This window comes from Falco rusticolus, chromosome 8 (assembly GCF_015220075.1).
Source record: "Falco rusticolus isolate bFalRus1 chromosome 8, bFalRus1.pri, whole genome shotgun sequence".
Taxonomy (NCBI): domain Eukaryota; kingdom Metazoa; phylum Chordata; class Aves; order Falconiformes; family Falconidae; genus Falco; species Falco rusticolus.
The window spans coordinates 42,457,002-42,483,497 of record NC_051194.1 but is presented as its reverse complement, the minus strand read 5'-3'; the positions used below and the strand labels follow the sequence as shown (position 1 = coordinate 42,483,497).

The 26,496-nt window shown below is 36.8% G+C and overlaps 1 protein-coding gene across 1 annotated transcript; it reads left to right on the top strand.

Annotated features, from left to right (window-relative positions):
- The first annotated feature begins 311 nt into the window (after positions 1-311).
- On the top strand, positions 312-25,366 carry SLC38A11 (solute carrier family 38 member 11). Its single transcript, XM_037398695.1, has 12 exons — positions 312-566; positions 2,961-3,078; positions 3,493-3,567; positions 5,824-5,958; positions 7,634-7,699; positions 9,395-9,501; positions 10,044-10,123; positions 16,462-16,532; positions 18,074-18,235; positions 19,947-20,059; positions 20,701-20,832; positions 23,978-25,366. Exons 1-12 carry the CDS (start codon positions 534-536, stop codon positions 24,221-24,223), a joined length of 1,338 nt encoding a protein of 445 aa, XP_037254592.1. The 5' UTR covers positions 312-533; the 3' UTR covers positions 24,224-25,366.
- Positions 25,367-26,496: the final 1,130 nt, after the last annotated feature.

Sequence of the window (26,496 nt, the reverse complement as noted above, 5' to 3'; positions counted from 1 at the left end):
GGCCGCGTAAATAACATCGGTATCGAACAGAAACAACAAATAAGCGACTCTGACACCGGCGCCAGTTTTCGCTACACACCCTGCAGGGAAAGCTCTCCTCGTGCATTGGGATAAACACGATTTTGTGAGGTCGGGGTCTCAGAAACACGAAGCCGCAGCGCTCACTCTCGGAAAGGTCCCAGGCGAGGGGCGGCCGCCTCACGGCGCGGAGGCACCGCCCGCGCGCCCGCGGCCCCTGCGCGCCTCCCGGCGCCTGGCCCCGAGGCTGCGGGCCCCGCCGGCGGCGCGGGCGGGCGGGGCGCAGGCGGGCGCGGGCTGCAGGCTCAGGCCGGGGCAAAACCCGCGGGAGCGCGGCGGGACCTTTCCGAGCGCGCCCGCGAGGAGCCCGCGCCGCGGCCCCGCTGCCACCGCTCCTCGCCCGCCCGCCGCGCCTCTCCGCTCACTCCCGGGCATCTCCCGGGGCTCAGGCAGCGGAGGCGGCCCGCGGCAGCGCAGCGGAGCGGAGGGCAGCGCCCCCTCCGCGGCAGCTGACGATGGAGCGCGTCGGGACGGCCGCTGCTCACCAGGTACCGGGGCTGGGATCGGCGGCGGCAGGGACGGGGGAGGCGAGGGGCTCTCCGCAGCCCAGCGAGCCCGCCAGCACACACCTGACTCGCCTTTACTTTCTGCGGGACGTTGGGCAGCGCTCGGGGGCGCCGTGGCCGGTTTTGTCGGGCTTTGTAGCCACCAGCCGCGGGAAGCGCCCGGCCCGGCGCCTCGGCCCGGCTGCGCTGGCAGCAGCCATAGCGCTTTCATCTCCGTTCATTTTCGCCCGCAATTCGTATGAGAAAGAAAGACTCGCAGGTACCACGCAGGGAAGAAAAACGCAACCTGAGGGGCCCTGTTCTCGTGCGGTAGGGGAACTGTGGCTGCTTGGCACAGCTAAAATTCGGTGTTGCTTGAAGACCAGAACTTGAGCACCCTGTTTCCTGGTGAGCCTGCCGCTGTCAGTGCGATGGTGGCCACCCAGGCCACCTCACGGGCTGCATCCCATCGCTGGGAGAGCACCTGGCCAGGCACAAACCCGTCCTGTTCACCATCGCCGCCACCTGGCACGCTGTCCCTGGCAGGCCTCCCAGCAGGTGTTACCTCCGTCTTCGGGCCAGTCTTCGCACAGGAGCCGTTTCACCTGTGTCATGAATTCTGTTGCCCTTTCTCATCCTTTTTGCCAATTCAAACGTCTCTTCCAAATGGGAAAAGGACCAGGGTTCATAACAGAGTCTTCAGGCTGTAAAATGCACATTGTGTTCATTTTCTTGTAACAACTGGAAAGAGGGAATTGGGCTGTTCTAGCTCAGTGCAATTTCACATGTACTGTGCTGCAAGTAGCAGAGAGGATTAAAATTTCAGGAGAGAATGACAGTGATGCTCAAATCAGTAGTGAAATAAAACATGGCACCTGTAAGTCTAGATAAGAAACAGCTGAGGGAGAATGTTATGTATGAAATTGCATGTGATATGGAGAAGGTAAGTAGGAAATGGTGGTTGGTTTGTCTGTGATGATAAAAAAATTTGGGACACCAGGTGGAAATATTTAATGGTAGATTCAGAACAAAGAAGAGTACCTGTCTCTACATACAATGTATAATTAAGATGTGGCATTCTTTACCATATGATAGTGTAGAAGCTTAAAAAACGTACATGATTTCAAAAAAGGGGCAAATTTAAGGAGCAATCTATTAAGGGATGTGATGCACCAAGAACATAACTGCTTTGGGAATTCTGGGGTATGCAAACTGCTGAAAGCTGGGACAGGAAAATTATTTGCTAACTATTTTGCTAACTATTTTTCATGTTCTTAAACTCTTCCTAGGTGCTTTCCATGGCCACTCAAAAATGGCATACCAGGCTATACTGGCCTTTGATCTGACCCACTATTAGGCTTATAATGTTAGTACTGCTTAAGGATTAAAGGTTCTCCTTAAATATGTAGCCCTCTTTAAAGCACTTACGCTTGTCAGCTTATACCACTATCTACAGATGACTTAGATTTATCAGTCATTTAATTTTTTTTCTAGGAGTAGTAGTGACAAGCATCCGAGTTTCTAATACCTGCTATATATTTTAAGTAGGCTCCTGCATCTATGAAATAGTTTCTTTATTTTCATGGTAAGTACACAATGTTTTGCTTTGGTCGAACACAGGCAAGCATTTTTTTCATTAAATGCGTGTTCCTCTTTTGAATTATATGACTTGATTTAAAATACTGGCCTGCTAATGAATGATTCTAAAATGTTCTCTGACAGCAGAGTGGTGACCTGAGGAGAGGGCCATGGCATGCTTATGAAGAAATGCTTTTTGCAGATAAAACTTTAATTTTTGAAGCTACTGGCTACAAATTGTGCTTTGAATTTTGGTTTGTACCAGACCTTCCCACAGAAAATTTCTGGGATTAACCAATTTCATAGTGTTATTAACTATTCATAATGAGCTAAACCATTGGGTGACAGAAATATTTAAAATGCTGAATAAAACCTTAAATTAGAGCATCATCAGATGTTGGCATACTTTAGTAGTAACTCTTGAAATTTATTTCATTCCCCTGATTCAGAGGTCTGTGTTTACTTATCAGTCATATTACCTAAAATATTTCAAAAATACTTGAATCACATGTCTGCCTTTGGAACATAACTAAAAAGTTCTTTGTTTAACAGCCTGCCTCTGAGTTTGTATACATTTCTGCCCTTCCACTTAATTTTTTCAGAGAAGAATTCATGACAGATTATGGGTCAGACATACAGGAATTAGATGCCTAACATCCCTTTCATTTCTTACTGGGAAAAAAATGGGATTTAGTTATCAAAATAACTACAAATCTCAGTCTACGACAATTTTTTTTTGATCTTGAATAGGCTATGTGTAAAATACTTGTCCTCACCTATTTTCTCATGTATAATGTTATCATTGTCTTTCTGAAATAGGTAGATACAGATGACCAAACAGCCCTCCTTAGGAAACCCAGGAATAAAGGAGGAAACAGTGATCTGGCATCAGCTGGATTCAACATTATCAACTCTATCATAGGATCAGGGATTATAGGTAAACATACCTTTCTTCACTATCTTGTGTGCAGCCTTGTTTATACATGCATGACTATCCAGTGTGGAGAATAACACTGTTGTCTTACTTTCTGCTGCTGTTTCTAAAGATTTTTCTCTATTTGCTTACTATGCAAAAATGCACAGGTGTCAGCTGAGATTATGTCTCACAATGATAAATACCCTACATACTCTTTGCCATAATGACCGCAGAGAACTGATTGGACAGATGCGGGCTGAACTTCACACCTGGGCAACAGTTTCTTCACTGAAAGTGATCTTTCTGAGGTTATTAAGCACGCTGGTCCAATTTGGAAGATTTGATAATTTTTTTTAATCTGAATTCTTTATTTTGGTTGTCACAAATAAGTATTTGCAAAGATTCTTCTATAATCTTTTCTTTTCTTACTTACAGGACTGCCATATTCAATGAAGGAAGCTGGTTTTCCACTAGGAGTACTGCTTTTATTTGGGGTTGCCTATATCACAGGTACTCTAAAAGCAGTTTCTGTTGTAAAGTGAAAGCTAGTCTTGCAATGTTCAGCTGATCTTGAGCTTAACAATACCTGAAACAAGTATATCTATGACAATAAAAATGACAATTTTTTCCTTACCTCACTAATCCCTTGAGTAGATTAATAGCAGTAGATAATTACACTGTACAACATACAAAGCTGCTTTTTGTGTGCTTTTATTCTCATAAAGCCTAGTTACTTAGACTAGGTCAAGGTGACATTTGGAAAAACAGCTCTCATTTGTGCCTCAATCATCTGCTGTAGTCCACTGTTTTTATCCTAATTAAGAGGCTGATCCTATGGTGGGTTGTATACCACTTTTTTTTTTAATATACCACAGAATTAAAACCTTTGGTTGTACTATGACTTTGAATATTTTACTTAATTATAATTCATTTAAAAAAAATGAATGGTTTTACCTTCAAAAAGGGAAAAGTTTTGAAATCACATGGTAAATAAACTTAAATGTAAGCGAATCCATTGGCATCAAAGGAGAATTTTGGTAAAGACTCTGTGGATTCAAGTCTTAAAATAACAAACCAAGTCAATATGAATGGTACATATTCTGTTACTTGTATGCAGAGCAGCAGTGGATGCTTTTCATTGCTTAAAATATCGTTTAAGGCTTTGTCTAAGTCATTGAAGTTTGACTGGAGAGTCATATGACTTAAAGAATATGTTCCTTATGAATGGAAAATTTTCTCTATGGCTGATGGCGGAATACATTAAAGAAATTGTATCTTAAACATAGCTCAGAAATTTCAGTTACTTTTCTGTAGGAAATCTGATTTGTCCTTTGCATTTCTAAATGTTTTGAAGACTTCATAGCCATAGGGTTACAACCTGTGAATTTAACTCAGCGTTTTATTATGTTAAAGATGTGGCTCAATATATCTTGCACAAGCAAGTTATAACTATAGTTACAACTTTTTGACTGGTAGCCTTTAAAGTGCAGGCTAAGTATGAAACATTAGTAGTTATTTTGTGTAGTTTTTACTGAATACTTGGCGAATTCTTACTGCTTTTCCTTTTGGGGGATGTTTTTAACTTTTACTGTATATAGTCCTAGATTGACAGACAAATACAATTTTAGGTCATTTAACAATAAATATTTTTCAAGTTTATTGGGTCTAAGATCCCCTGCTACAAAGACCTAATATTTCTTGCTCAAGATCAGCTCGGTATGCAGCATAATTGATAATGAACAATTATGTATTTCTGGTTTTGTCTGCTCCCAATTATAGCGTAAGCAAGTTTATATAGTGTAAAAATTGCATATGCTCATGGGAATCTCTGGATTGGCTTTGATATTAACAAATGGTAGAAATCTCCTTTGGAAAGGCTGTGGAAATTTCATAATTATAGTCATTCCCAGAAGAACACTGATAATGTTCACAGAAAAGAACTGTTCCTATCGCAGCATAGATTACAAGCTAAGTGAAAGCCAGATGAGGAATAGATGAGGTCTAGCTACTCTCTGGCAAGACATCTGCACTAAGGTAATAAATTCTGTGCTGTAACTAATCTGGACTGGAAAATCCAATGGTGCTTAAATGAATACTAAAGCATAGCCTGATGTAACACCAATATCTCAGAACTGTTCTCCATAAAATTTGAAGCCCAATCTGGGACTAATTCTGCCTGTGATATCAGCTCTGTCTCAAGGCACGTTGCTTCATAGTTTTCCAGTTAAATCACTTTTTACATGTTTTATTTTAAAAGTATTCCATTAAAATATTTATAATATTTTTATTGTTAACAGTGGAAAAGACATAAAATATTAACCAGGCTTTACCTTTCACAAACTTAAATATATAGCTGAGAAAAGTGATTGAGAGTTCTAGTACCATGACATAGGTAGTCCCTTGCAGTTTACCCCCCTTCAGGATAAAATAAAATGCTCCAATCATTCAGGAGCTCTGTGTTATTAATTTAATTTTCCTTTTTTGGTGCTTGTTACAGTTCCTATTCCCTTTGGCCATACCGGAAACCAATGAAAATCAGTCTGATTCTGCTGTCCTTAATTGGGAAAGCTGCAATTTCCTTCCAGTATGAACCTATAACTCCTGGGTTTGGTGGACTGGGATCCCTTCTGAGAATTTTTTTTTTCATCCTTGTTCTTCCCAATGCCACTCTTTTCCTTTTTAAAGATTTATTTTTTTTTTAACCAACTATGAACCAACTACAAGTCAGTTCATGCTGTCTTTAACAGTAATTTTATATTTTAACAGATTATTCCATTATATTACTGATCAAAGGAGGAAACCTCTCCAGTACCAACACCTATCAAGAGCTGGTCAGAAAAACATATGGTCTTGTAGGTTATCTAGTTCTTTCAACTCTTCAATTTTTATATCCATTTATTGGTAAGATCACATAAAATACAGATGATTAAGTTTTATAAATAACAAGCTTTTTCACATTATCTTATTCATTCACTGGTTAAATATTAAGAACTCTGTAAAGAATATTCTGTATATGCCCCTTTCTGCTTTCAAAAAAAAAAGAAAAAACAACTAAAAATTACTTGGTAGGTTCTGAATAACTGAGGAAGAATTCAATGAGATGGAGTACCAGCATAATAGAAATGAACTGAAATATGATAGCAAAGAGATTCATGATCACACACTTGAAAATTAATGACAAAAGCAGCCATGAGAAATAGCAAAGGGCAGATTCTTTTGTAGAATGAGTAGCAGAGCACAAAGTTAATGTGCCTGAATCAAAAGGAAAATGTGACTTTAGGAGTATATTGAATTAATATTTTTCCAAAGATATAGTATTACTGTGATTGGAGAAGCCACTGATCAGAAGTTGATTGACTATTATGTGCTGTCATTGCTTTTCAGAAGCATTAATTCAGCCTCATATCCAATGAGCTACTAGGAAATTGGGCACTCAAGACCTCTTTGAAGAAGAAATAGTAAAAGAACAGGTATAATCTAGGCAGCAATTGGACTGGAAGTTTTAAAACAAAGTGATATTCTGAATCTGTTTCCTACAGTAGTAGCATAATTAAATCAAATCTTAAATAAGCTTGATATTTTCACACATGGGGCTGCAGGTACTGGTTGCTTGATATGCCAAGAGGCTGGACTTGGTGACCACATTCACAGATCAAAACTCCTACTTTGGGAATAATCAGCCTGAATTGATTACAGGTAGCTGAGATTTTTTAAGGGAGTCAAGTTACTGTTACCGCAGGCAACGATTTTACACATATCGGCTCAAAAAAGAGCGTACTTACTACTTCATAGAGAATATGGAAAAGAATTGTAAAGATCTCGGTCCTTACCAAGGAACTAGTTATGCCTATGTACGTACTTGAATTTATTTCTATACGTAGTGTTTATGACTTACGATTTCATAACAGTGACTATTTATGCATTATTTAAGGTCAGTACCTATATATATGTTGTCTAAATGGTGAAGACCATGAGTATATAAATGTATTTTGTGTATGTGTATATACACACTTGTAGTGTAGATTAAGATAAGAATGAAGTATGAATGTTAAGGCCACAGTTTTTGTTAATGAGTGGAAAGAATGGAAGTGCATATCTGATATCTTATTCTGGTTTTAATTCCTTTCTTCTGGTTTGAAGGTTTGCTGACTTTACATGAGCTAGGAAGTTCTGTGCATTTATTCGCAGGACCGATTATTAGACTAACACTGGAGCTTTACTAAATAGAAACAAGAATTTGAAAATAAACTGGCAAAGAATTGCTGTTATAAACAAACAGTGTTTAGAAGCTTAGATTTCCTCTTTGGGAGTAAGGTTATATGGCAAGTCAGCACAACAGCCTTGCTTGTTAGGCTTGTGTAGGTTGAACCTGTGTTTTTTTTTAAAAAGGTGGGTTGGGGTGCTAGAGATTTTTTTTTTATTATTGTTTTGTTTTAAACCTGAAACAGAAGTTGTTGGTGCTATCCAGAATTTGTACAAGAGGGACAGTGGTATATAATCCTGAAGTCTACAAAATGTGTATAAAATGTTGATATTTCGTATTTGACTTGTACTAACAAATAAATTATTTTCTTAGCTATGATCAGTTACAACATAATAACAGGAGACACTTTAACTAAAGTTTTTCAGAGAATTCCTGGAGGTAAGATGCATTTAAAAAATTCAGAATGGGGAAAATGTATTGGATAGCAGTATAGCCTAAGTATTTAGGGCTTACCTGTTACTTTGCTTCTAAATTACACTTCAATATAGTAAGTTAAGGACTTGAAGCCTATCTGTATGAGTGGGGGTTTTTTTGGTGTGGTGTTTGGTGTTTTTTTAATAAGTCTTTCTCAAATGAAAACTATGACTCCTAGACCTTGGTTATCATTGGACTCAGTGTCAGTGAAGAAACCACATGCTTTGATGAAATACTAAGCAAATAGAAGGCGTCTTCCACAGTGGTATATTTTCAAGGTCATCATATTTTGTCATCTTTTTTAGCTTTTTCCTATAATAATCATTTGACTACTGAAACAGCACTTTAGTGAATAATACTGGATGACTTGCAAATAATATAATGAGTTTAATGCTTACTTAGGCATATCTGTAATAGTTGGTCATGAACTACATATGTAACTTTCAATTCTCTTAGATACTACAAAAGCAGGTGTGGCTTTTTGAGCTCTTTAACTCATGCACTTGGACACTTCCTTTGCTGTAAGTTTTCACAGCAGAATCAGTGGAGCAATTTGTGTGTAGTTTTGCCATCTACTTTAGCACAAAGCCAGCTAAGTTAAAAGATTCTTCACTGGGGAATAGAATTAAAAGAAGTGTCTGCAGTGATATGGAAATTCGTATGTGGATGAACTGTTTGATTTCCACAGGTGGACTATAATTTTCAGCAGGTGAAGCCTACAAGGTGTGGATGCAGTTTTAACTGTCACACTGTTGTTCTGTGCATACCTGATCAGGTTGATAGTGACAGTGAATATCTAATAATTTATATGAAGTATGACTTAAGTAATAGCAGGAACCAGCAGCATGACACATCTTTTCACCTGGCCAGTAGAATGCCTGCCTGGAAGGAAGTGGGGAAAGTGTTACCATCTCCCACAGAACAGAGGGAACTGAACACAGACTTGCCATGTCAGTTGGCAGTCACTTCCCAGCCATAATTACTCAGCAAGCTTTCATTCAAGCCCATGGTTCCTGGTGGCCTGACTGGAACTGACATGTTTTGGTTTAAGTTGTAATTGGCTTGAAAAAAACACTGGTTGTACAAATAAATGCTACTGATTGCAGGGAATATTATGACATTGTTGCCTTCACATGGTAATCTGTATTTTACAAGTAGAAGCCAGCTGACAGCAAGAAAGGAGGTGCTCAAAAGAAGCCTCAAAATTAACTTATTTTAGGATCGTTCTTTAAGAATTTGCTTATCTTCAACAGCACAGTAATTGATGTCAACACACAGTGTCAAAAAATCCTCAAGAGTAAATGGCAGAAAGTAGTACTAGGATATTTTACTTGCAGTCTGCCAACATGGACCAGGCACGATGAAGGAAATTAATACTAATCTATATGTAGAAATGCCAGACTTTCAAAGTTTGGTATGATATATCCCCTATGTTATGCATTTGGTTTGAATCTGTAGAATTCTTGTGACTATGCACATGCTGTGTATGGCTTCCTCAAGGTTAGTTAATGCCTAGTCTTTATTTCAGTGTTAATTGGCTTGAGTAAAGGGGATAAAAGCCTGGTCAACATCAGAGATTGTTACTCCTAGCCTTTCAAATGTAACTAATCTGTTCCTCATGTTAGTCTCTAAGAGACGTAATTTTTTTTTGTGCTTTAGTTGGACCAGATAATGTGCTTACTGACCGTCACTTCATAATTCTTCTTACCACCATCATCTTTACCTTGCCTATATCTTTATATCGAGACATAGCAAAACTGGGAAAGGTAAATCAATAGTATTTGATTTTTTGTTTATTTTTGTGTATGCCGTTAGAAAAAAAGTGCTAGTCATAACTTAATATATTTGAACTGAATACATTTGGCTAGAGCATCTTAAGTATTTTAGAAGTTCAGACTGACTTCTGCCCCAAGAAATATTGAGAAAACTTGGAATAGTTTAAGCAAAACTCTTGCCTCCCTATGCATCACTGGATTTTATCCATGTACTGCTAGTAGAACTCACATATTGTAAAGCACTGGGTGCTATAGGCCTGATCTTGAAATGCTGAGCACTATTAATTAGAAATATTTAGATGGGAATATCACTTAAAATTAGAGAAATAGTTGGAATTGGCTGGTTACTTAAAAAGAGCAACAAATTAAAAGATGATGAAATACACAAGCTTTCTAATTATAAATATTTTATGTGATATTTAGAACTGTACTTGTTTGTTAATTATTCTTTAAAAAAAACCACATAGATTATGCTGCTAAGAGGACAACCTTTCAGCAGCTTACTGAATGAAGCTGTGTTTTTACCTTTACAGATATCTCTTATTTCTTTGATTTTAACCATTGTCATCCTGTGTATTGTGATGGTGAGAACAGTAACATTCAGTCCACAAGTGTGAGTACTCTTGCAATTGCCACAAAGTGAATTTTTGATTGTATGTAATGTTATTTCACTGTTACATATATCTGCATAGTTTTGGAACATGGCTGTTTTGGGAGAGATAGATAATTGAAAGAATAAATCTGTATTAACAGTAATACAAAATGAACTGCTAAAACACTTTATCTTTTTTATTTTTCCTGTATTGCACATAAATTCAGAAAAACTGTAGAATAATTGGCTCTGGAATGGGCATGTGAGGTTGTCTGTCTTTTGAGAAATATTTACTTTTTTCCGTTATTGTCAGATGGCCTATAATTTACAATCTTAAAATAGATAGTATCTTAGTAATACTTCTCATTTTGTTCATATATTAATATAATAAAAATGAATACAAATAATGGCATTAAAAAAGAGAACACAATAATAAAAACTTTATTCTGTCATTTGAGAAAGCAACAATATAAGCATGCAAAACTGTTTTCCAGCACTCATACTCTGAAAGCAGTATTTAACGTTGGACATTGGAGTGTTCTAGACAATTTAGTATAAATGAGTGTGTGTTGTGGCAAGATTTTTATAATTATATGGCAAGAAAGTGCTATGAATCTATTATCTTTCTTTAATGGCCTAGAAAGTTTGCATTTGTCCTTATAATTTAAATAATTTTATATATATGTATATTAATAAAGACAACAAACTGTTTCTGAATGTGCTTTTTTATTTATTGGGACAGTTTTATATAGTATTTCTAATGTTTCTGTAAGCAGTGAATTCTTCTGCCATGACTGTTTTAGCAGTGTTACGCACGATCGTTCATTTGTCTTACTGGTAAGATATGTGGGTTAATTGCAGGGTATTAATGTTTAATGCTAGGAAGATGGGTAGAATAGTAGTTTCTAAAGTTGTACCAGATAATATTGCCTATCATCCATAAAACGATGCACTTGAAACAGTGTGGGGCATCCCCCCACCATCTTTCTGATGCTGTGTGTTAAAGGGGTATTTGAAAGAATAGTCACAAAATTCCCTGTCAAAAAATGAAGAAGCTATATATAATGGTTACTGATGACCTTGTTACTATGGTAACATTTCTTCTCAACAGCTGTGGAGCACTGAAAAATATGGAATGCGTAGTTTTATTTTTTCTTACAAGACATAATGTTGAGGTTTGAGTGATTCTTGGTTTTACTTAATTCTTTAGAGACTTCCATTTCTGCCTTCACACTTACTGTTTTAAAAAATGCATCTAGCAAGTTGTTAATCAGATTTTTTTTTCTCACAGTCTATCAATGTCTATTTTTACTATTTGTATTTTACAGTTAGAAATAGACATATACTTTCAAGTATTAAAAACCTTCTAATATTTTGTTAATGGTATAATGCTCTGCCATCTCTTTTTTTTTTTTTTTTCAGTAAAAATGAAGAACACTGATTATTTTCATATGGGTCACATCACAGTATTATATCAAATAAAACAACTAAATAAATTTATTGTGAATCTTTATTAAAAGAGTAGAATTGGAGGTTTTCAAGGAGATTTTAAAAAAATCATGGTTATGAAGTTCAGTTCTCAGATCTATTGTATAGGAAAATAATTTGTACAATCCTAGATAAAGACTTGATGGGCCAGAGAGAATACTTAATCCCTACCATTGTTGCACAGCAGAATGGATTGTGTGCTTGTCATTGATGACAGCTGATTATCTAGTTTGTTCTTGGCAATTCAGTGATTTTTCCATTCCAGTTCTTAACAAGCCTTTTCTTATGAATTCTTCCTATATGTGTCTCTTACTGCATTTGGTGTTGGTTGCTTCTTGGCATAACCACAGTGGATGTGGACAGCAAATTGTTCATTCTTTTTCAAATTATTGAAAAAACAACATTAAAGAGCTGTATCTTTGATCCCCTTTGGTGATCCTTTTTATAGACTGAACACACACAGTTCCTTTAGTGTTTCTTTGTCATTTCCTGTACTAATGATCATTCCCAATGGCTGCCTTAAGTTCTCTGCAAATGAAAGTGAGATCGTGGTGCCCCAGCTGCCTGTGGTATTCACATTGAGGAGCAGAGAAGAAAGATTGATGTATCTTATATGTCCTCTTTTGGGGATTGCCGATGTTTGCCTCTCTCAAAAGTAGCATGACATTGTAGACATGCCTTGAGTTTGCAGTCTAAGTGAAGCACCAAGCCCTTCTCTGCACAACAGTGAGCTGGCAATTTTTCCTTTCTTTTTACTCTGTTCTCATGAAGTTGGGTGTGTGTTTGGGGTTGTTTTTTTTTTTGCTTGTTGTTCCCCTGCCCTGTTCTCGTGAAGCCTTTTTCCCCCAGCATAACTGTAGGATTTGTCATTACAGAATTGAATACTGCTTTATTAGATGATTTCTCCATTTACCAACCAATGATTTTTCTATTTTCACCCTGTTCTCTAGCATGATTGTATGAACTGCACATTTCATACTTTCTGTTGAGGATGCTTCTTACTTTTTGTTCCATCATTCAAGTTACTGCTGAATACATTCAAAAGTGTTGGACTCAGGTCAGGTACCACTGGAATCCCGTTTGGAAATCTATTCGCTTTGATAATTACTCCCTGGCTAGTAATCAGCTTTTACTTACCTTCAGATTTTTCAAAGTGAAGTTTGCTTCCCTTTGAGAGGTGCAAGAAGGTTATCTGGGAATGATAAAACTGTTGTTTTACTTAAATGCAATGCATGTTCTAGTTGAAAACTCTATCTATTATTTGGACAACAGAGAATGTTATCTCTCTTAGAAACCTTCTGTGATGTGGTAGCCCATCAGTGAAACAACAACATTATTACTATTTTTATATGATTTGATGTACTTGAAACTGTAGGCTGAAAAACAGCAATTGAAAGTCTTTGGAGTGTTGCATTTTTGTTTTGGTTTTTTTTTTTAGTTGCTTTGGGAGTGGAGCAGGTTTTCCAGGGACATTATAGGAATGTTATTTTCTTATTAGTGCTCAAGAATAAAAAAAATGTATTTATGATGAGTGATTACTTGATTTAAATTATTGCCTGTTATGACAAATATGAAACTGAAGTACTTTTTTTTTTTTTTCCCCCTCCAATTTTGCTTTCAATTAATATCATCCATATGATTATTGTTGCCTGAAGGACATAATGAACCTGCAGATAAAATCTAGTATTCTGGACCCAGAGTTTTAAGATGTTGGATAAAAGTACATTTTGATGATCCATTCTTTACTTTATTTCCACCTGCTTATAGCTGGGTATTTTTCTACTGTGATCAAAACCAATGAGTTAGAATTATCTCAAACTTTAAATGTGCAGTATGTTAATATCGCATAAAATAACTTTGTGCTTCAAAGATTAACATTCACTTCTGTAAAAAGCAATATTTTACGTAGCTTATAAAATTGGATCGTTTTAATTTGGTGTTCTTTTGGAAAGAATGTCACGATGCCAGTGTCTGCATAATACATAAATCTCTAGGAAAAACTTCAAGAGCATCTGCTACACATAAATAGGATGTGAGAATTACTCAACTGGCAGCTGATCACAGGGATGAAAAACCAAGGGTTCAGGAAAATAACTTTAAAGTAGAAAGTTGATTCTTTCCTTCATATAAATAATCCAGTAGTAAGCAGAGATAAACATAATGTGTGATGAAATTAAAAAATAAAACTAAGCTACCATATATTTATGGAACTGCTAAGTAGTTCATTAAGGAATAAAGAGGAGTTAAAACAGTTGTTACTAAGTGGGACTGACATACAGCTTTGTCTTGTCTGTGTTCCTTGACAACCAAGATGGCTTTGATTAATATAAAATTCAAGGCTGATGAGAGCATTACTCATTTTCTTTTAGTTATGTTGATTGATGTTATATTCAGCATCTATAAACTTTTTCAGTATCTTTAGATTTTTAAAGTTTAAACAAAAACTAAAAAGCTATTTTACCTTTGAATAGAATTTAATTGAAATTTTACAATTAATTTCCTGTCTAAATCATTGAATTAAACTCGAATTAATCTGCCATGTGTTCCTGGATTATTTTGATAACCGCCAGTTTGCACCTAGCTCCCCTGTCAGACATATGACTTTGCTTTCTCTCTAGAAAAAAAGCTTCTTTTTTCAGTCAGTGTTTCCTACCTGCCAGCTGGGTTGAGATCAGGGATGCATATTTCTCTTGCCCTCCTTAAAGATATTTCACTTCTGATGCACTCTGCTGTATTATATTTGGCAGCATTTCTACATAAATGACAGAAGAGATTTTTGATAGTACGGATCTTAAGAAATATTTTACAAGAAGTAGAAGATATGCTTTTTAGACTGCCAGATTTGCCCATCTCTTACTCATGATCTGGATGTGAAATGCCTTTTACCCTGTTAGGGAAGCTCAATGTTTGCCTGGTTCATTTGTTCTTTTCATTTCCCCTTGTTCTTATGTAGATAAACACAAATATTTTCAAAACTTTTTAAAACTCACTAGCATGTTTATTATGCTATACTTTCCCTTAAGTATTCTGAAGACTGAGTAGAATCTTACTTTTTTAACCTCCAGGCTGTCTTCATCACTAGGCTTGATTACCTTCCTATGGAGAGTTCTTATTGTCAGTCTGTCTTGCTGTTGTCTTTCAGCTGAGACCTTTTCCTGTCTGCGATCTCCCTTAGGATGTTTTTTTCTTGTTCAATCTTTTTATTATTTTTGTTCCAAGAATCACACTTCCATTACCTCTCAGCTTTTGCTTTGTGTTACAGCTTCTACTATATATGATAGTACAGCTGTCAATAAGTGCATTTTGTATCAGAAATGTATTTCTTCTGTTCACTTCCGTTGCATTTCATCTACTTCTTCTCCAGCATGAAAAAGACTTTGTGTTCATGCAGGCGTAGCCTTGTTTTGTACACTGAGCAGGGAGCAGTAAGCTGGCTGTTTTTGTCATTCATGGATATTCACAGCTACCGCTGTTCTTCTATGAGGAGCAGTTAAAATCTTCCCCTAAGAGTTGCTAAGAAGAATGTAGGTCAAACTAAATAGGGACAAGGACAAAAAAAATGAGCTTAAATTTGATGCTCAGGTTCTGTGTACTTCAAAGTTAAGCTTAGCAACTACAGTTTAAGAGCTGAAAAGGTGCTCCAAGTCTGAACTGAATATGAATTAGATACTATAAATCTGGGAGTTTTAATATGGAAAAGGAAGGATTGACTATTTGAGCTCTCAAGAAATAGTAATCTATGAGTTCTGAAAGGGGAAACAGCAATATCTTTCGGGTTTTTTCTTTTTTTCCTCCTCTAAGGAAGGAGTTTAAACATTTGGAAGTAATGGAACCTAGCATGGCATATACCACTACAGCTGTCAAAACGGGCTAGTTATCACCAGATAGAGGGAGAGACAAAGCTGACATTCAGAACTTCACAGAACTGGCGTGCGTGCCACACTACTTTCTAGGGCAGTAGGAAAATAGCAGCTAAGGCCTCAGGTGGCAGCAGCTTTCCCTCTAAATAAAAACAGAAACTTAGGAGCAGCCAACTTTTTGCGAATAGGTTTCTCTGTACTGTTCTTTGTGCTTCAGTATTGCAAATAAAACATTGAACTGGCTTATGAATTTCATTTCATAGTTTTAGCAACTTGTAGTTCTGGAAAAAGCTGTTTTGTGTTCTTCTCCTTTCCTTTATTTTGGCTCTTTATTCAGAGAGGAAGTTTATGCATCAAATGGTTTTTAACAAAGTTTGCTGACTGTTTTCTGTGGGCCTCCTCTAAGAATTACGATTACCTGACGTCCAAAATTGTGTGCATATCTTAGAGGAGCAGATGTGGGGGATGCTACACTTGTGCCTGATTATAGAAGTCTCCATATACTTACACTTTATCACTTTGGGAACTAACAGAATCCCTTTACTATGAGGAATAGGTGGGACAGGTGTAAAGAAGGGCAAACTGCCTCGCTTAATTCGTAGCCTAGGAAAAAAGTATCTCTAGACTGCATGGATCACATGTGTAAGCTCAAAGGAAGAAACTGCCTCTAGTCAGAAGAGATTTTGGGTTGAGATAACCTTAGTCGGAATCAGTAACAGCTTTTACCTTCCTTGTTGCTGTTTCTTGGTATATGACTTGAAGAGTTTATTTACAAAACTGAAACAGACTGACATTTTTAGCTGTAAAAACTGATTGCAGAAATACTTAAACAAGGGGGGTGAGAAGGGTATCTCCCTAGTTTCATCTTATTGTTGATGGACACTGTGGCCTACTTCAGAGAGTTCTGGAGATCTGACTGGCAGTCCTGTATTACGGCATAGTATTTTAGGTTATTTTTAATAACTGATACTTGAAAAGAGGATAATCTATTAAAACAAATGTCTGTTTTAGACCCAAATCAGAAAATGCATGGATATTTGCAAAATCAAATGCAGTACAAGCTGTTGGGGTGATGTCATTCGGTAAGTAACTTTTTTGGTATTTTTAATACTCGGATCAACTGTAAGAAATTACTTTATATAATATATTGGACCTACAAGTTGCATATTTTCAATTGTAATTTTTTATATTAATGTTAAGCTGTTCCAGAAAAAAAATGAAGTTGAGTTTGAGTCATTTACATTAATTTATTGACCATCCTGCCCTAGAGGCTGTTGCCACCGTAGCAGACAGCGGTGTGACATGTGAATCCAGGTCGTCTTAAAACACTTACACTAATAGGGTTAGTCTAATTGATAAACTGAGGAGGCTGTGATCATTCTGCGTTCTCTTGGCTAACCTTTAACAGAAAAATCTTTGACTGCAATGTATATGTTCACTAGAGAGTGCCTGTTGCTTCCCATTTCTCACAGTGAACCATTCGAGTGTCATCTTGCCTCCACTACCATAGAATCGTTTAGGTTGGAAAAGACCTGTAAGATCACCAAGTCCAACCATTAACCCAGGACTGACAAGTCCTCCACTGAACCGTGTCCCTAAGTACTCCATCTACATGTTTTTAGATACCTCCAGGGATGGTGATTCCACCACCTCCCTGGGCAGCCTGTTCCAATGCTTGACAACCCTTTCAGTGAAGAAATGTTTCCTAATATCCAATCTAAACCTCTGCTGGTGCAACTTGAGGCCATTTCCTCTTGTCCAGTGGCTTGTTACGTGGGAGAAGAGGCCGACCCCCACCTGCCTACTGCCTCCTCGCAGGCAGTTGCAGAGAGCAATAGGGTCCCCCCTGAGCCTTCTTTTCTCCAGGCTAAACAACCCCAGTTCCCTCAGCCGCTCCTCATAAAGCTTTTTCTTCGGACCCTTTGCCAGCTTTGTTGCCCTTATCTCAACACGCTCCAGCACCTCAATATCTGTCTTGCAGTGAGAAGCCTAAAAATGAACAGTGTTTGAGGTGCAGCCTCACCAGTGCCGAGTACAGGGGGACAATCACTTCCCTTGTCCCACTGGCCGCACTGTTTTGGATACAAGCCAGGATGCTCTTGGCCTTCTTGGTCACCTGGGCACACTCATTCTAAAATATGTTCTTGCCTGCAGGATCTGGTATATTCTTGTTATTGCTGTGACGATCTAAGGCCTCCTAATGCTTGCTGCTGCCTAAAATGGATGTCATAGGATGTCTGAAAGTAGCAAATGGCTCTGGAGTTTTTTGGGAAAAAAATAATAATAAAAAAATAATCTCAGAACTGCTGTTGTGTTCTTAAGAAATAGAAGAGCAGGAAGAGAAAACAGAGGTGGGACAGAGGTGTGGAAGGTGAGAAATGGTGTGGCATTGTAAGGTAGTCAAAATCATCCTAGGATGAATATAAACCTTCATCAAATCAAATAACTAAGTAAAAATTGAAGCCATTTATCATTGCACTCATTCGGGGTTAGTTTGTGTTTAATGAGTGGATTCACACTGTGCTGTATCTCTCCTACCTTGGAATACACATTCTGTAAATGTATTTTATATGCTTATATGCATGAATTCATACATCTGCTTTAACTGTCATGTGTGTTTCAGCATTCATCTGCAACCATAACAGCTTTTTAATATATGGGTCTCTGGAAGAACCCACATTAAATAACTGGTCTCAAGTCACACATGTGTCTGTCTCACTTGCTGTTATTATCAGCATTGTGTTTGCTGCATGTGGATATATGACTTTTACAGGATACACAGAAGGTAAACTGCTTGACCCCTCAATTTTGGTGCTTGCTGTAATCCTTACATTTCTACCTTTCTGTCTGACTTTCGTTGTTAATTAGTGACTCTAAAAATACCAAAATCATACTATGTTTGGACAAAAATAGTTAAGACATTTTTTATAGTTACCTAACAACCAAAATGGGGTACAAAGATGTCAGCAAAATGTTAATAGGTGTCAGAGTCCCAAGTGTAAGCCTCACCAGTGAAAGTCCCCTTTGAATACTTCCATAATTAAAATACTTCTGAGGACTAAATATCCATAATTTAGCCACATGGTCCACTAGGAGAGAGCAGTAAGAACAAAAATTGCCTTGATTTTTCTGCAGGGTGCCCGGCATATATTTCTGTACATTCTTTTTTATCTTTTCCTGTCTGTGCTAACACAGTATCCTAGCTCTGACTTAGAGGTGTTTCCTATCTTTACAACAGCTTTTCTGCTGTAACTAATCCTACTGTCACCTCTGTGGGTATATGAATATACATATGTGTATAAAAATATATAATCAATGTTACATCATACTATTTAACATCATTTTGTTGAAGTGGAAAAGGTGCATAAAAGAACGAGGCATAGATTTGGTTAGTGCATTAGCTTCTTCAGGAAAAATACACATTTCATAAACAAGCAGATTTTCTGTTATTTAATAGTTCTGTTCCAAATTGTAGGAGAAGGCTTCCAAGCTTCTTTCTTTCCTGATGCGCAGCAGGATGTGGTTGAGAACAGAGGAACTGTAGGATGGGTGTTACTGCTTGATCTGGCCTCTTCCTGCCTCCAGTGCTCTTTATGCAGAATAAGTCACTGACCTAGGTGCAACTGTAGGTAGACCAAGTGCAAACTGGCTGAGATATTTCAACTATAGAAAGGTCTGACTACAGCTATCCCTCAGTGTATGACTACTGGAAGCAGGGTCTATCTTACCTTCTTTCTCCCTGTCAAAATTTTTTGCTTGCTTTCTCTGAAGTACACCATAATTGCTTCTTCAGTGCCATAGTCATCCTGAAAGTAGTAAATCATAAGACAGTATAGTAAATTAGAAAAGATCTGATCGCTGTCTTGTAGTGTCTTCTTGTGCCTCAGAGATCATTATTCCAGATTCTTTGTGGTAAAGGCTAAGCAAGATGATAATTAGAATTCTCTACCAATGCTTTTGTTGTTAGAGGTAAGAAGATTTGCTAGGTAACAATCTGTAAGCTTTTAATGGGCTTTCAGGGTCAGAATATTTGAAATTCTCCGCTGCAGCTTACCAGCTATGATTTGATACTATCAGTGAAATGCAGTTCTGCAGAGGAATTCCCTGGTCTTCCTTGTGTAATTGTTGTTGTTCTTAGGAATTACATTTATAAAGGAAATAGATCTTTTACATGTAAGCTTTCTTTCTGAATCCGTCACATTTGTTTCAACAAACACCAGCATCTCATAAAAATCTGTGCTAAGGGGAAGGTAACAGATGACAAACTAATGTCTATATATTAAAATATTTTTTTTTAAAGATAAACACTACTTGAAATAAAAACACTGCTAGTAGCAGGATAAAGCTAGATGCAATTTGTGACTGTAACTACAGTTTCTTGATATATGTCAGGAGAGGGATCAGAAACTCTCGATTACTCCAGTAAATTATCCTTCAGTTTGTAAATAGTCAAATGACATGAAGTTCAAACTAATTGATATTTTGCTGTGCCTCAGGAGATATATTTGAAAACTACTGTAGAGATGACAACCTTGCTACATTTGGAAGGTTTTGTTATGGAGTTACTGTAATTCTCACCTTCCCCCTTGAATGTTTTGTGACTAGAGAGGTAAGTATTACATTCTCCCTTTAACAATGTTGATATATATTAATAATTTTCTCACATTATTAATATATACTGTAGCTGAAGTAAATGGTTGATCTGTAGTAAACATCAGCATATCCTACCCTGCTACATGCAATACTTGTAATGTTTAGACTCTGGCAACATACACTGTATTACATTTATCATAACATTATCCAATATTATGTTAATAATTAATAATGTCAGGGATGCTTAAAATTCCAAGTTTTGCTTAAATGCCACTGTTGTTTTTATGTTGAGAATAACTGAAAATAGCATATTTATCATGCTTACTAGTTTGCTTTTTAAAGTATCTCCATCTAAGGAGATCCATCTGTTCAGTAAAAACTTGTAATCGGCTTTTATTTTGTAGTGGGCAAATGAGAAGAAAGTAAGCATACCCTAAATTCTGCAGGTGTAACTAAGTCAGTTTTGCAAGTGTTCTGCAGTTTTAGTAATGCTTTTTGTTAATTATTTTTGGAAGTGGGTAAAGATGCATTATTGAAGCAAGAGAGGTAAAGTTCAGCATACTCTCATCCATTCTTTTAGTTTGTGAATGACTTAGAATAAGCTGTTTGTTAACATACAGAGCAAAATCAAGTTTTAAAATTGTGGTTCTGTTTCAGGTGATTGCCAATGTGTTTTTCCATGGGAACCTCTCAACAGTTTTCCATGTTGTTGTGACAGTAGTTATCATTGCTGTGGCGACTGGTGTATCATTAGTATATGAATGCCTTGGAATAGTTTTAGAGCTGAATGTAAGTGAACCTGTATACTCTTTTATTTAATAAATCACTTTTTTGTAAAACAGAACTCTGAAAAATTCACAGCTCTATTGAAAATCTTGCATAATTCAACAGAGTAATCAGTGGAAATGTTAGTAGGGGAAAAAAGGGATTATTCACTGTTTCAAAATCGGATAATTAAAAGAAAGGAAGTTTAGGAGGTAAAGTCCCTGTGGTTGGGGAGGGCTTTTAGAACAGTTCTGGAGATTTGGCAAGTGGCTATGACTTACCAAATGTATTAAAACTGCAGTGGAAATCACTAAAATACTCATCCTTTCTGTACTCTAGGACTGAATCTGGCATTTCTTTTTCTACTCCCCGCTTCTGATGAAGGTGGCACTTTAATAAACACTGGGGCAGATCCTAATGACTGCCTTGTGCCAAAGGGGCAAAAAATAGGCGGGGGGAAGAAAGAACAAACTAGTAGTAGTGAGACCACAGAGACAGTAACTGGAATTTTTCCCTGCTTTGGACTTAACTAGGGAGCAAAACTAAGTAATTTCATAACCTGAGTGTATGATTTTTAGGAGGAGACTGCTTTGTTTGCCAGTAAATATTTCTGTGTCTGGTATTGCTTCATAGCAGAGATGGAGCTTACCAGGCAGACCACACAAGGCACTCGCTGCTTTGGACCAGTTTTAACACATTTATGTAGCTTTTTTGTTGGCTGGAATCGCCACGTGGTCTACTTGAGTCCTAGGCTGCTAGTTAGCAAAGCAGGCTTACCAGATGAAGTCAGTGGATTTTCACACAGAAAGTATATTTAATGTGAGGAAATGTTAACAAAAATAATAATCCAATCCACATTTATTATAAACATTGTCTTAACAATTTACCTTCCATTTCAAGTCAGCTATTTTTGATAAATAGAGAACGTGTAGAAATGTACTCCAGGATATAAAAGTTAGAAGGTGGAGAAAGTTTTTTAAGGGCAGTCTTTGCTTCTTTATAGAAATATTTTAGAATTGCCTCTTTATATCCCTGTCCATGCATTCACTGACAGTTTTGAGCCATATATTATATGCTTACTGATGGAACAAAATGGAATGAGTTGGTCCTTATGCTATGTGATACAGGAACTTGCATGCACATTATGATACATGTACGCTGTTTTGATCTGCAGTACAGCTTATCTGCTAACTGAGCAGTAATGAGTGATTTTATAGCAGTGATTTAGTACTAATGTTATAGAACAGGTCTGAATATTCAGATAAGCTATCCAATTACCCTCTATTTAAAATAACTACCTACATAGTTTCTTCTAAGTGAATCCTTTTCAAATTATAACTGGCTGAAAATAAACAATATCCCTATTAGTTTGGTCAGGATGCATGTTTCGATTAAAATTTTTGCCACCTTCTTGGCATCTGTTGGCAACTTTTTTTCCCCATCTTTTTTTCCCTCTGTTTTACATTACAAGTGCAGAAAATTCACCTGTGTATATACATATACCCATAAAAGTATTTAAATGTGTGCACGCATACACACATGCCTATTCTGGCCAAATGTCTGAATACTGGTATAATTGACCTAATTAACCATGTCTGCCCATATATGTCTAAATACATATATGTGTTTTACATCTATTATATGTTATAATATGTTAAGAATAAATTTACGCTAGAGAACTGCCAGTGAGTCTTTCTAGCATTAATAAGTTATGTGTGATTCCTATTTGGAATTGAATTGTTTTAAAATAATCACTCAAAAACACACATTCCATCCTTACAATATTTTTACCCAGAGATGCCTAAGCAATTGCTCAATAATCAAGCTGATAGCTTGAGCTTGACTCAGTTGCAAATAGAAGTTGCTAGCCAGACATTTCAGTGGGTAGCTCCTTTCTTGTGGGGTTGTTTTTATTCCTTTTTAAAAGAGAATTTGACAATACAGCTGTAAGTATTTATTGTACGTAATTGTTGCACTCAGAAGGATTGTTCAGTTTCAATATCCATCAGTAGAGAAAAATGAATAGGCAGAGTCTTTACACATGAAAGAAAGATTATCTGTGTCTCAGCAGGCTTTCTGTCCAGCAGAAGAGCTGCCTTTTGGCTCTTTACCAAGGTGGCATTTGCTGCTGTTTCATTGACTCGCTTACATTTTCATTGCTTTCTCATTTTTTAAACAAAGCACAAGCCATTGTGTTTGCCCTGTGGTAATTCCCCAGGGAAACTGTTCAGTCATAGGGGAATCAAGGGTCCATGGATTTTGCTGTGCTATTCTTTTACTGGGATCCTAGTTTGTGTTGCTTCACGTACTTAAGAGTTTCGTTTTTTATGAAGAAGATACTTCGTGCATGTACCTATTTTTGATGTCTGTACTGATCACTGTTAGCAGGCTGTTTGTACAAACAATAATGCAAAGAGATTCAGTAAGCTGGATTTTACCTCACCATAATTAAGTTGAAACATAGTGTTTTTTAAGTATGTGACAAAGTAAACATTCAAAATTTCTGCATAAAAATGCTCTCCTTTGGTGTGTAACTCATATGTTAATCTGCAGTGGCTTTACTGTAAAAAGCATTTAAGCAGGTGCTTTTTATCTGACCCTGTCTATAAGAGTGTTTAAAGAGGAGCTGAATCTTTAGTAGGAAGGGAAGTTCTACTCTCAAAGGGAGCTTTGCTTTTATAGGGAACTCAACCTAAATCAGGTCGTAAATATAAAAATTGATCAGAATTCTTTGAATTGCTATACAGTGTTTCCACTTTTGTAAGGCAGTATTAGATCTAGACTCCTACATGGAATGATTTTAAATATTTTAGGTCAGTTACAGTATTGCAGAACTATTGTGTTTGGGCTGTTACTGTACTTCTGAAGCTGTGAAACTTCCGGTAATCAGATGTAATAGTACTTGCAATTTAAAATATTATTCTGTATCAGCAAAGCAAAAGCATTTAAATAAATATGAATTATTTCAAGTAGTTTTACAGATATTTTTGCAAGTTATTTGTGACTTTGAAAAAAATTTTCCATATAGCAGCACTGGAATAGGCCTCTATTATCTGGCTTTACTGTTGCATCAATCTAATCACAACCATTTAAAATTTAGGTTTTTGTTCTTCACATGTAAATATACACACTTATGAAGGTTTTTTCTATTGTTGTTTCCCACGCACAGGGAGTTCTGAGTGCTACCCCACTTGTTTTTATCATCCCAACAGCGTGTTATCTAAGGCTGTCCAAAGAGCGATGGAACCATTCAGATAACCTCATATCCTGCCTGATTCTTGCTGTCGGTGTGCTAGTGATGACAGTTGGGTTTGTTTTGACTATCTTGCATCCCCAGGAATGTAGCCATGGAAAAGAAATGTTCTACTGCTTTCCTAGTAACAATTCTTTTCAAAACAGTACGCTTCCACCATAGGTAGCACACCAATCTCCAGACTAGATCAGGTACATCTCACAGCAAGCCATACATGCCAGTTTAAAGGAGAGTGGGAAAAGAGCTTTTGTGTTTTGACATGCACTAAGAATTTAAAAATGTGTAACTGTATTTACATACTTGGTTTTATGCTGCCATCCTTTTCTAGATAAGACTTAAGTTTTAGCTGTTTCAACAAAAAACGGTGCTGTTCAGTAGACGTTACTTGAATCACTTGCAAACCGATCAAAAAAGGCTGCATATTTTTTAACTTAGTCTGCAATGCTGTTTAAAGGTTATAAAAGAAATGTTTGGGAATGTAAACATCTCCCATGTTTTATTGTTGTAATTTAAGAAATTATAAAAATAATAACACCTTAATGTGTATTTATTAACATAGTATGAGGAAGTTTTTTAAGTCCTGAAAAAAAGTATGTATGGATCTCTGTGTATTAAATTTCTGCTGTTAAATTGAAAGACCCCCTATTAATTCTCTCTTTGATTTTGCAATAACTGCCCCTTAGTGCTGAAAGCACCCCTTGTACTTGCTTTGGAGTAAAGGGTAATTTTGTATTGTGACTGAACTGTAGCTGATACAATTCAACTGTAACTGTTACAATTAGTGATCTTCTATTTAAAAGTTACTGCATCAATCAATCAATGCAGGTGAATTTAAAAAGATTCAAGTAAACAGTCTTTGTAAAAATTTCAAGATTGACAGAAGAAAATTACGTGTGTAACAAACACAGCTTTTGATTCTTAAATGTATAACCCTATCTATTATTTCTGAAACTGAATTGAAACATTGTTATATGTCAGGCATGTGCAGGTTGAACAAATTGTGTAAGAAAACATTCTAAACTTAGTTATCTTTCTAGTCCTCTGCTTCTTTTCGATATATGGCTATTGATTTTGTCATGGTTTGTTAAATTTTGGTAATTTCTGTTCTTAAAAATTAATTTAACATTAAGGATTCATGTATATGTATGTATGTGTCTATATAAGTACATACATCCATATGTATATATAAAAATACACACACACATGTATACCTATAGAATATGAGTAATAATTTGAAGTTGAGAGTGAGTTATATAAGTATCTTCTGTATTAGTTCTGGAATTTTGAAAAAAATTTATTATCGGATCTAACCATGTAATTTGAGTTCATTTTTGCATTATTGTGATTGTTGTGATTCCTTTTGCCAACCTTTCCTCAACTACTAGATGTGTAATGCTACTCCATTTTTACGCTGCTAAATGGGGTGGTGATGGTTTTTGTCTTCATTTCATCCTGCATGGCAAAGCTGTTTCATTCATGACTTCTAGCTAAACAGATCTTTAAGCAATGGTCACTGGATGGTGACAATACTTATAAGAGTAATACAGTTTTTAAAAGCAGTGCTTTCATACCAGAAGTTTGAAGTATTGTTGGATTTTGAGGTGGTGGGGGTTTTTTGTTTGTTTCATTTTTAACTCGTACAGCTATTAGAGAGAGTTGGGAGTGTTATTCTGCTTTAATGTTTCATTCAGGGACAGGACTTCATGGAGTCTGGGCAGAGGGAGGACAGCAATGTTCCTTCCACAAGCACTTCCTGGGAGGGTTTTCACATCAAAAGCTGGCAGTGTGAGTCACTTTCTTCCAAGTTCCTCTCTCCGGCTAAGAAGGCATTTCAGAACACCAGATGTAAAATTACCGTTCTTACAGGAACTAAGCAGTTTCTGACTCTATAGAGCAGTGTGCTGCTTACCAATCACGTACTTCTGTGCATTGACAAACTATGTCCTGAAAGTCTGTCAGATGAGCAAACCCCATGTACTACTGTAGACTCCCTAGACAATTTTCCTTCCTCCTCAAGTTTCTCTATGGAGGGAGGGCAGAGTGGCTCAGGTTTGCTAAATGACCATAATACTATGTATTTTTCACGCACAAAATCTTCATATCTCATATTGCACACATTATCTGGATCCAATAACAGAAGGATATTTATCTGTTTAGTAGATAAACTATCTAGTATGTGTAACTCAGGAGCAAACAAAACTTAAATGTACTGTGAGGATTTATTTGGACTGTTTGGTATGAACACTGATTAAAAGTTGGGGAAAAAGACAAAAAAAATGGCAGACTAAACAAATGTATTGTGAGTGTAAAACATGAGATTGAACACATTCCCATAGCAGGGAGGGAGGGAGAAATCAAGAAACAAACATAATGCACATAAGGCTTATATTTGTGTAGTAGTTCTGTTAAATGGAGGTCTAATTGTAAAAACCAAA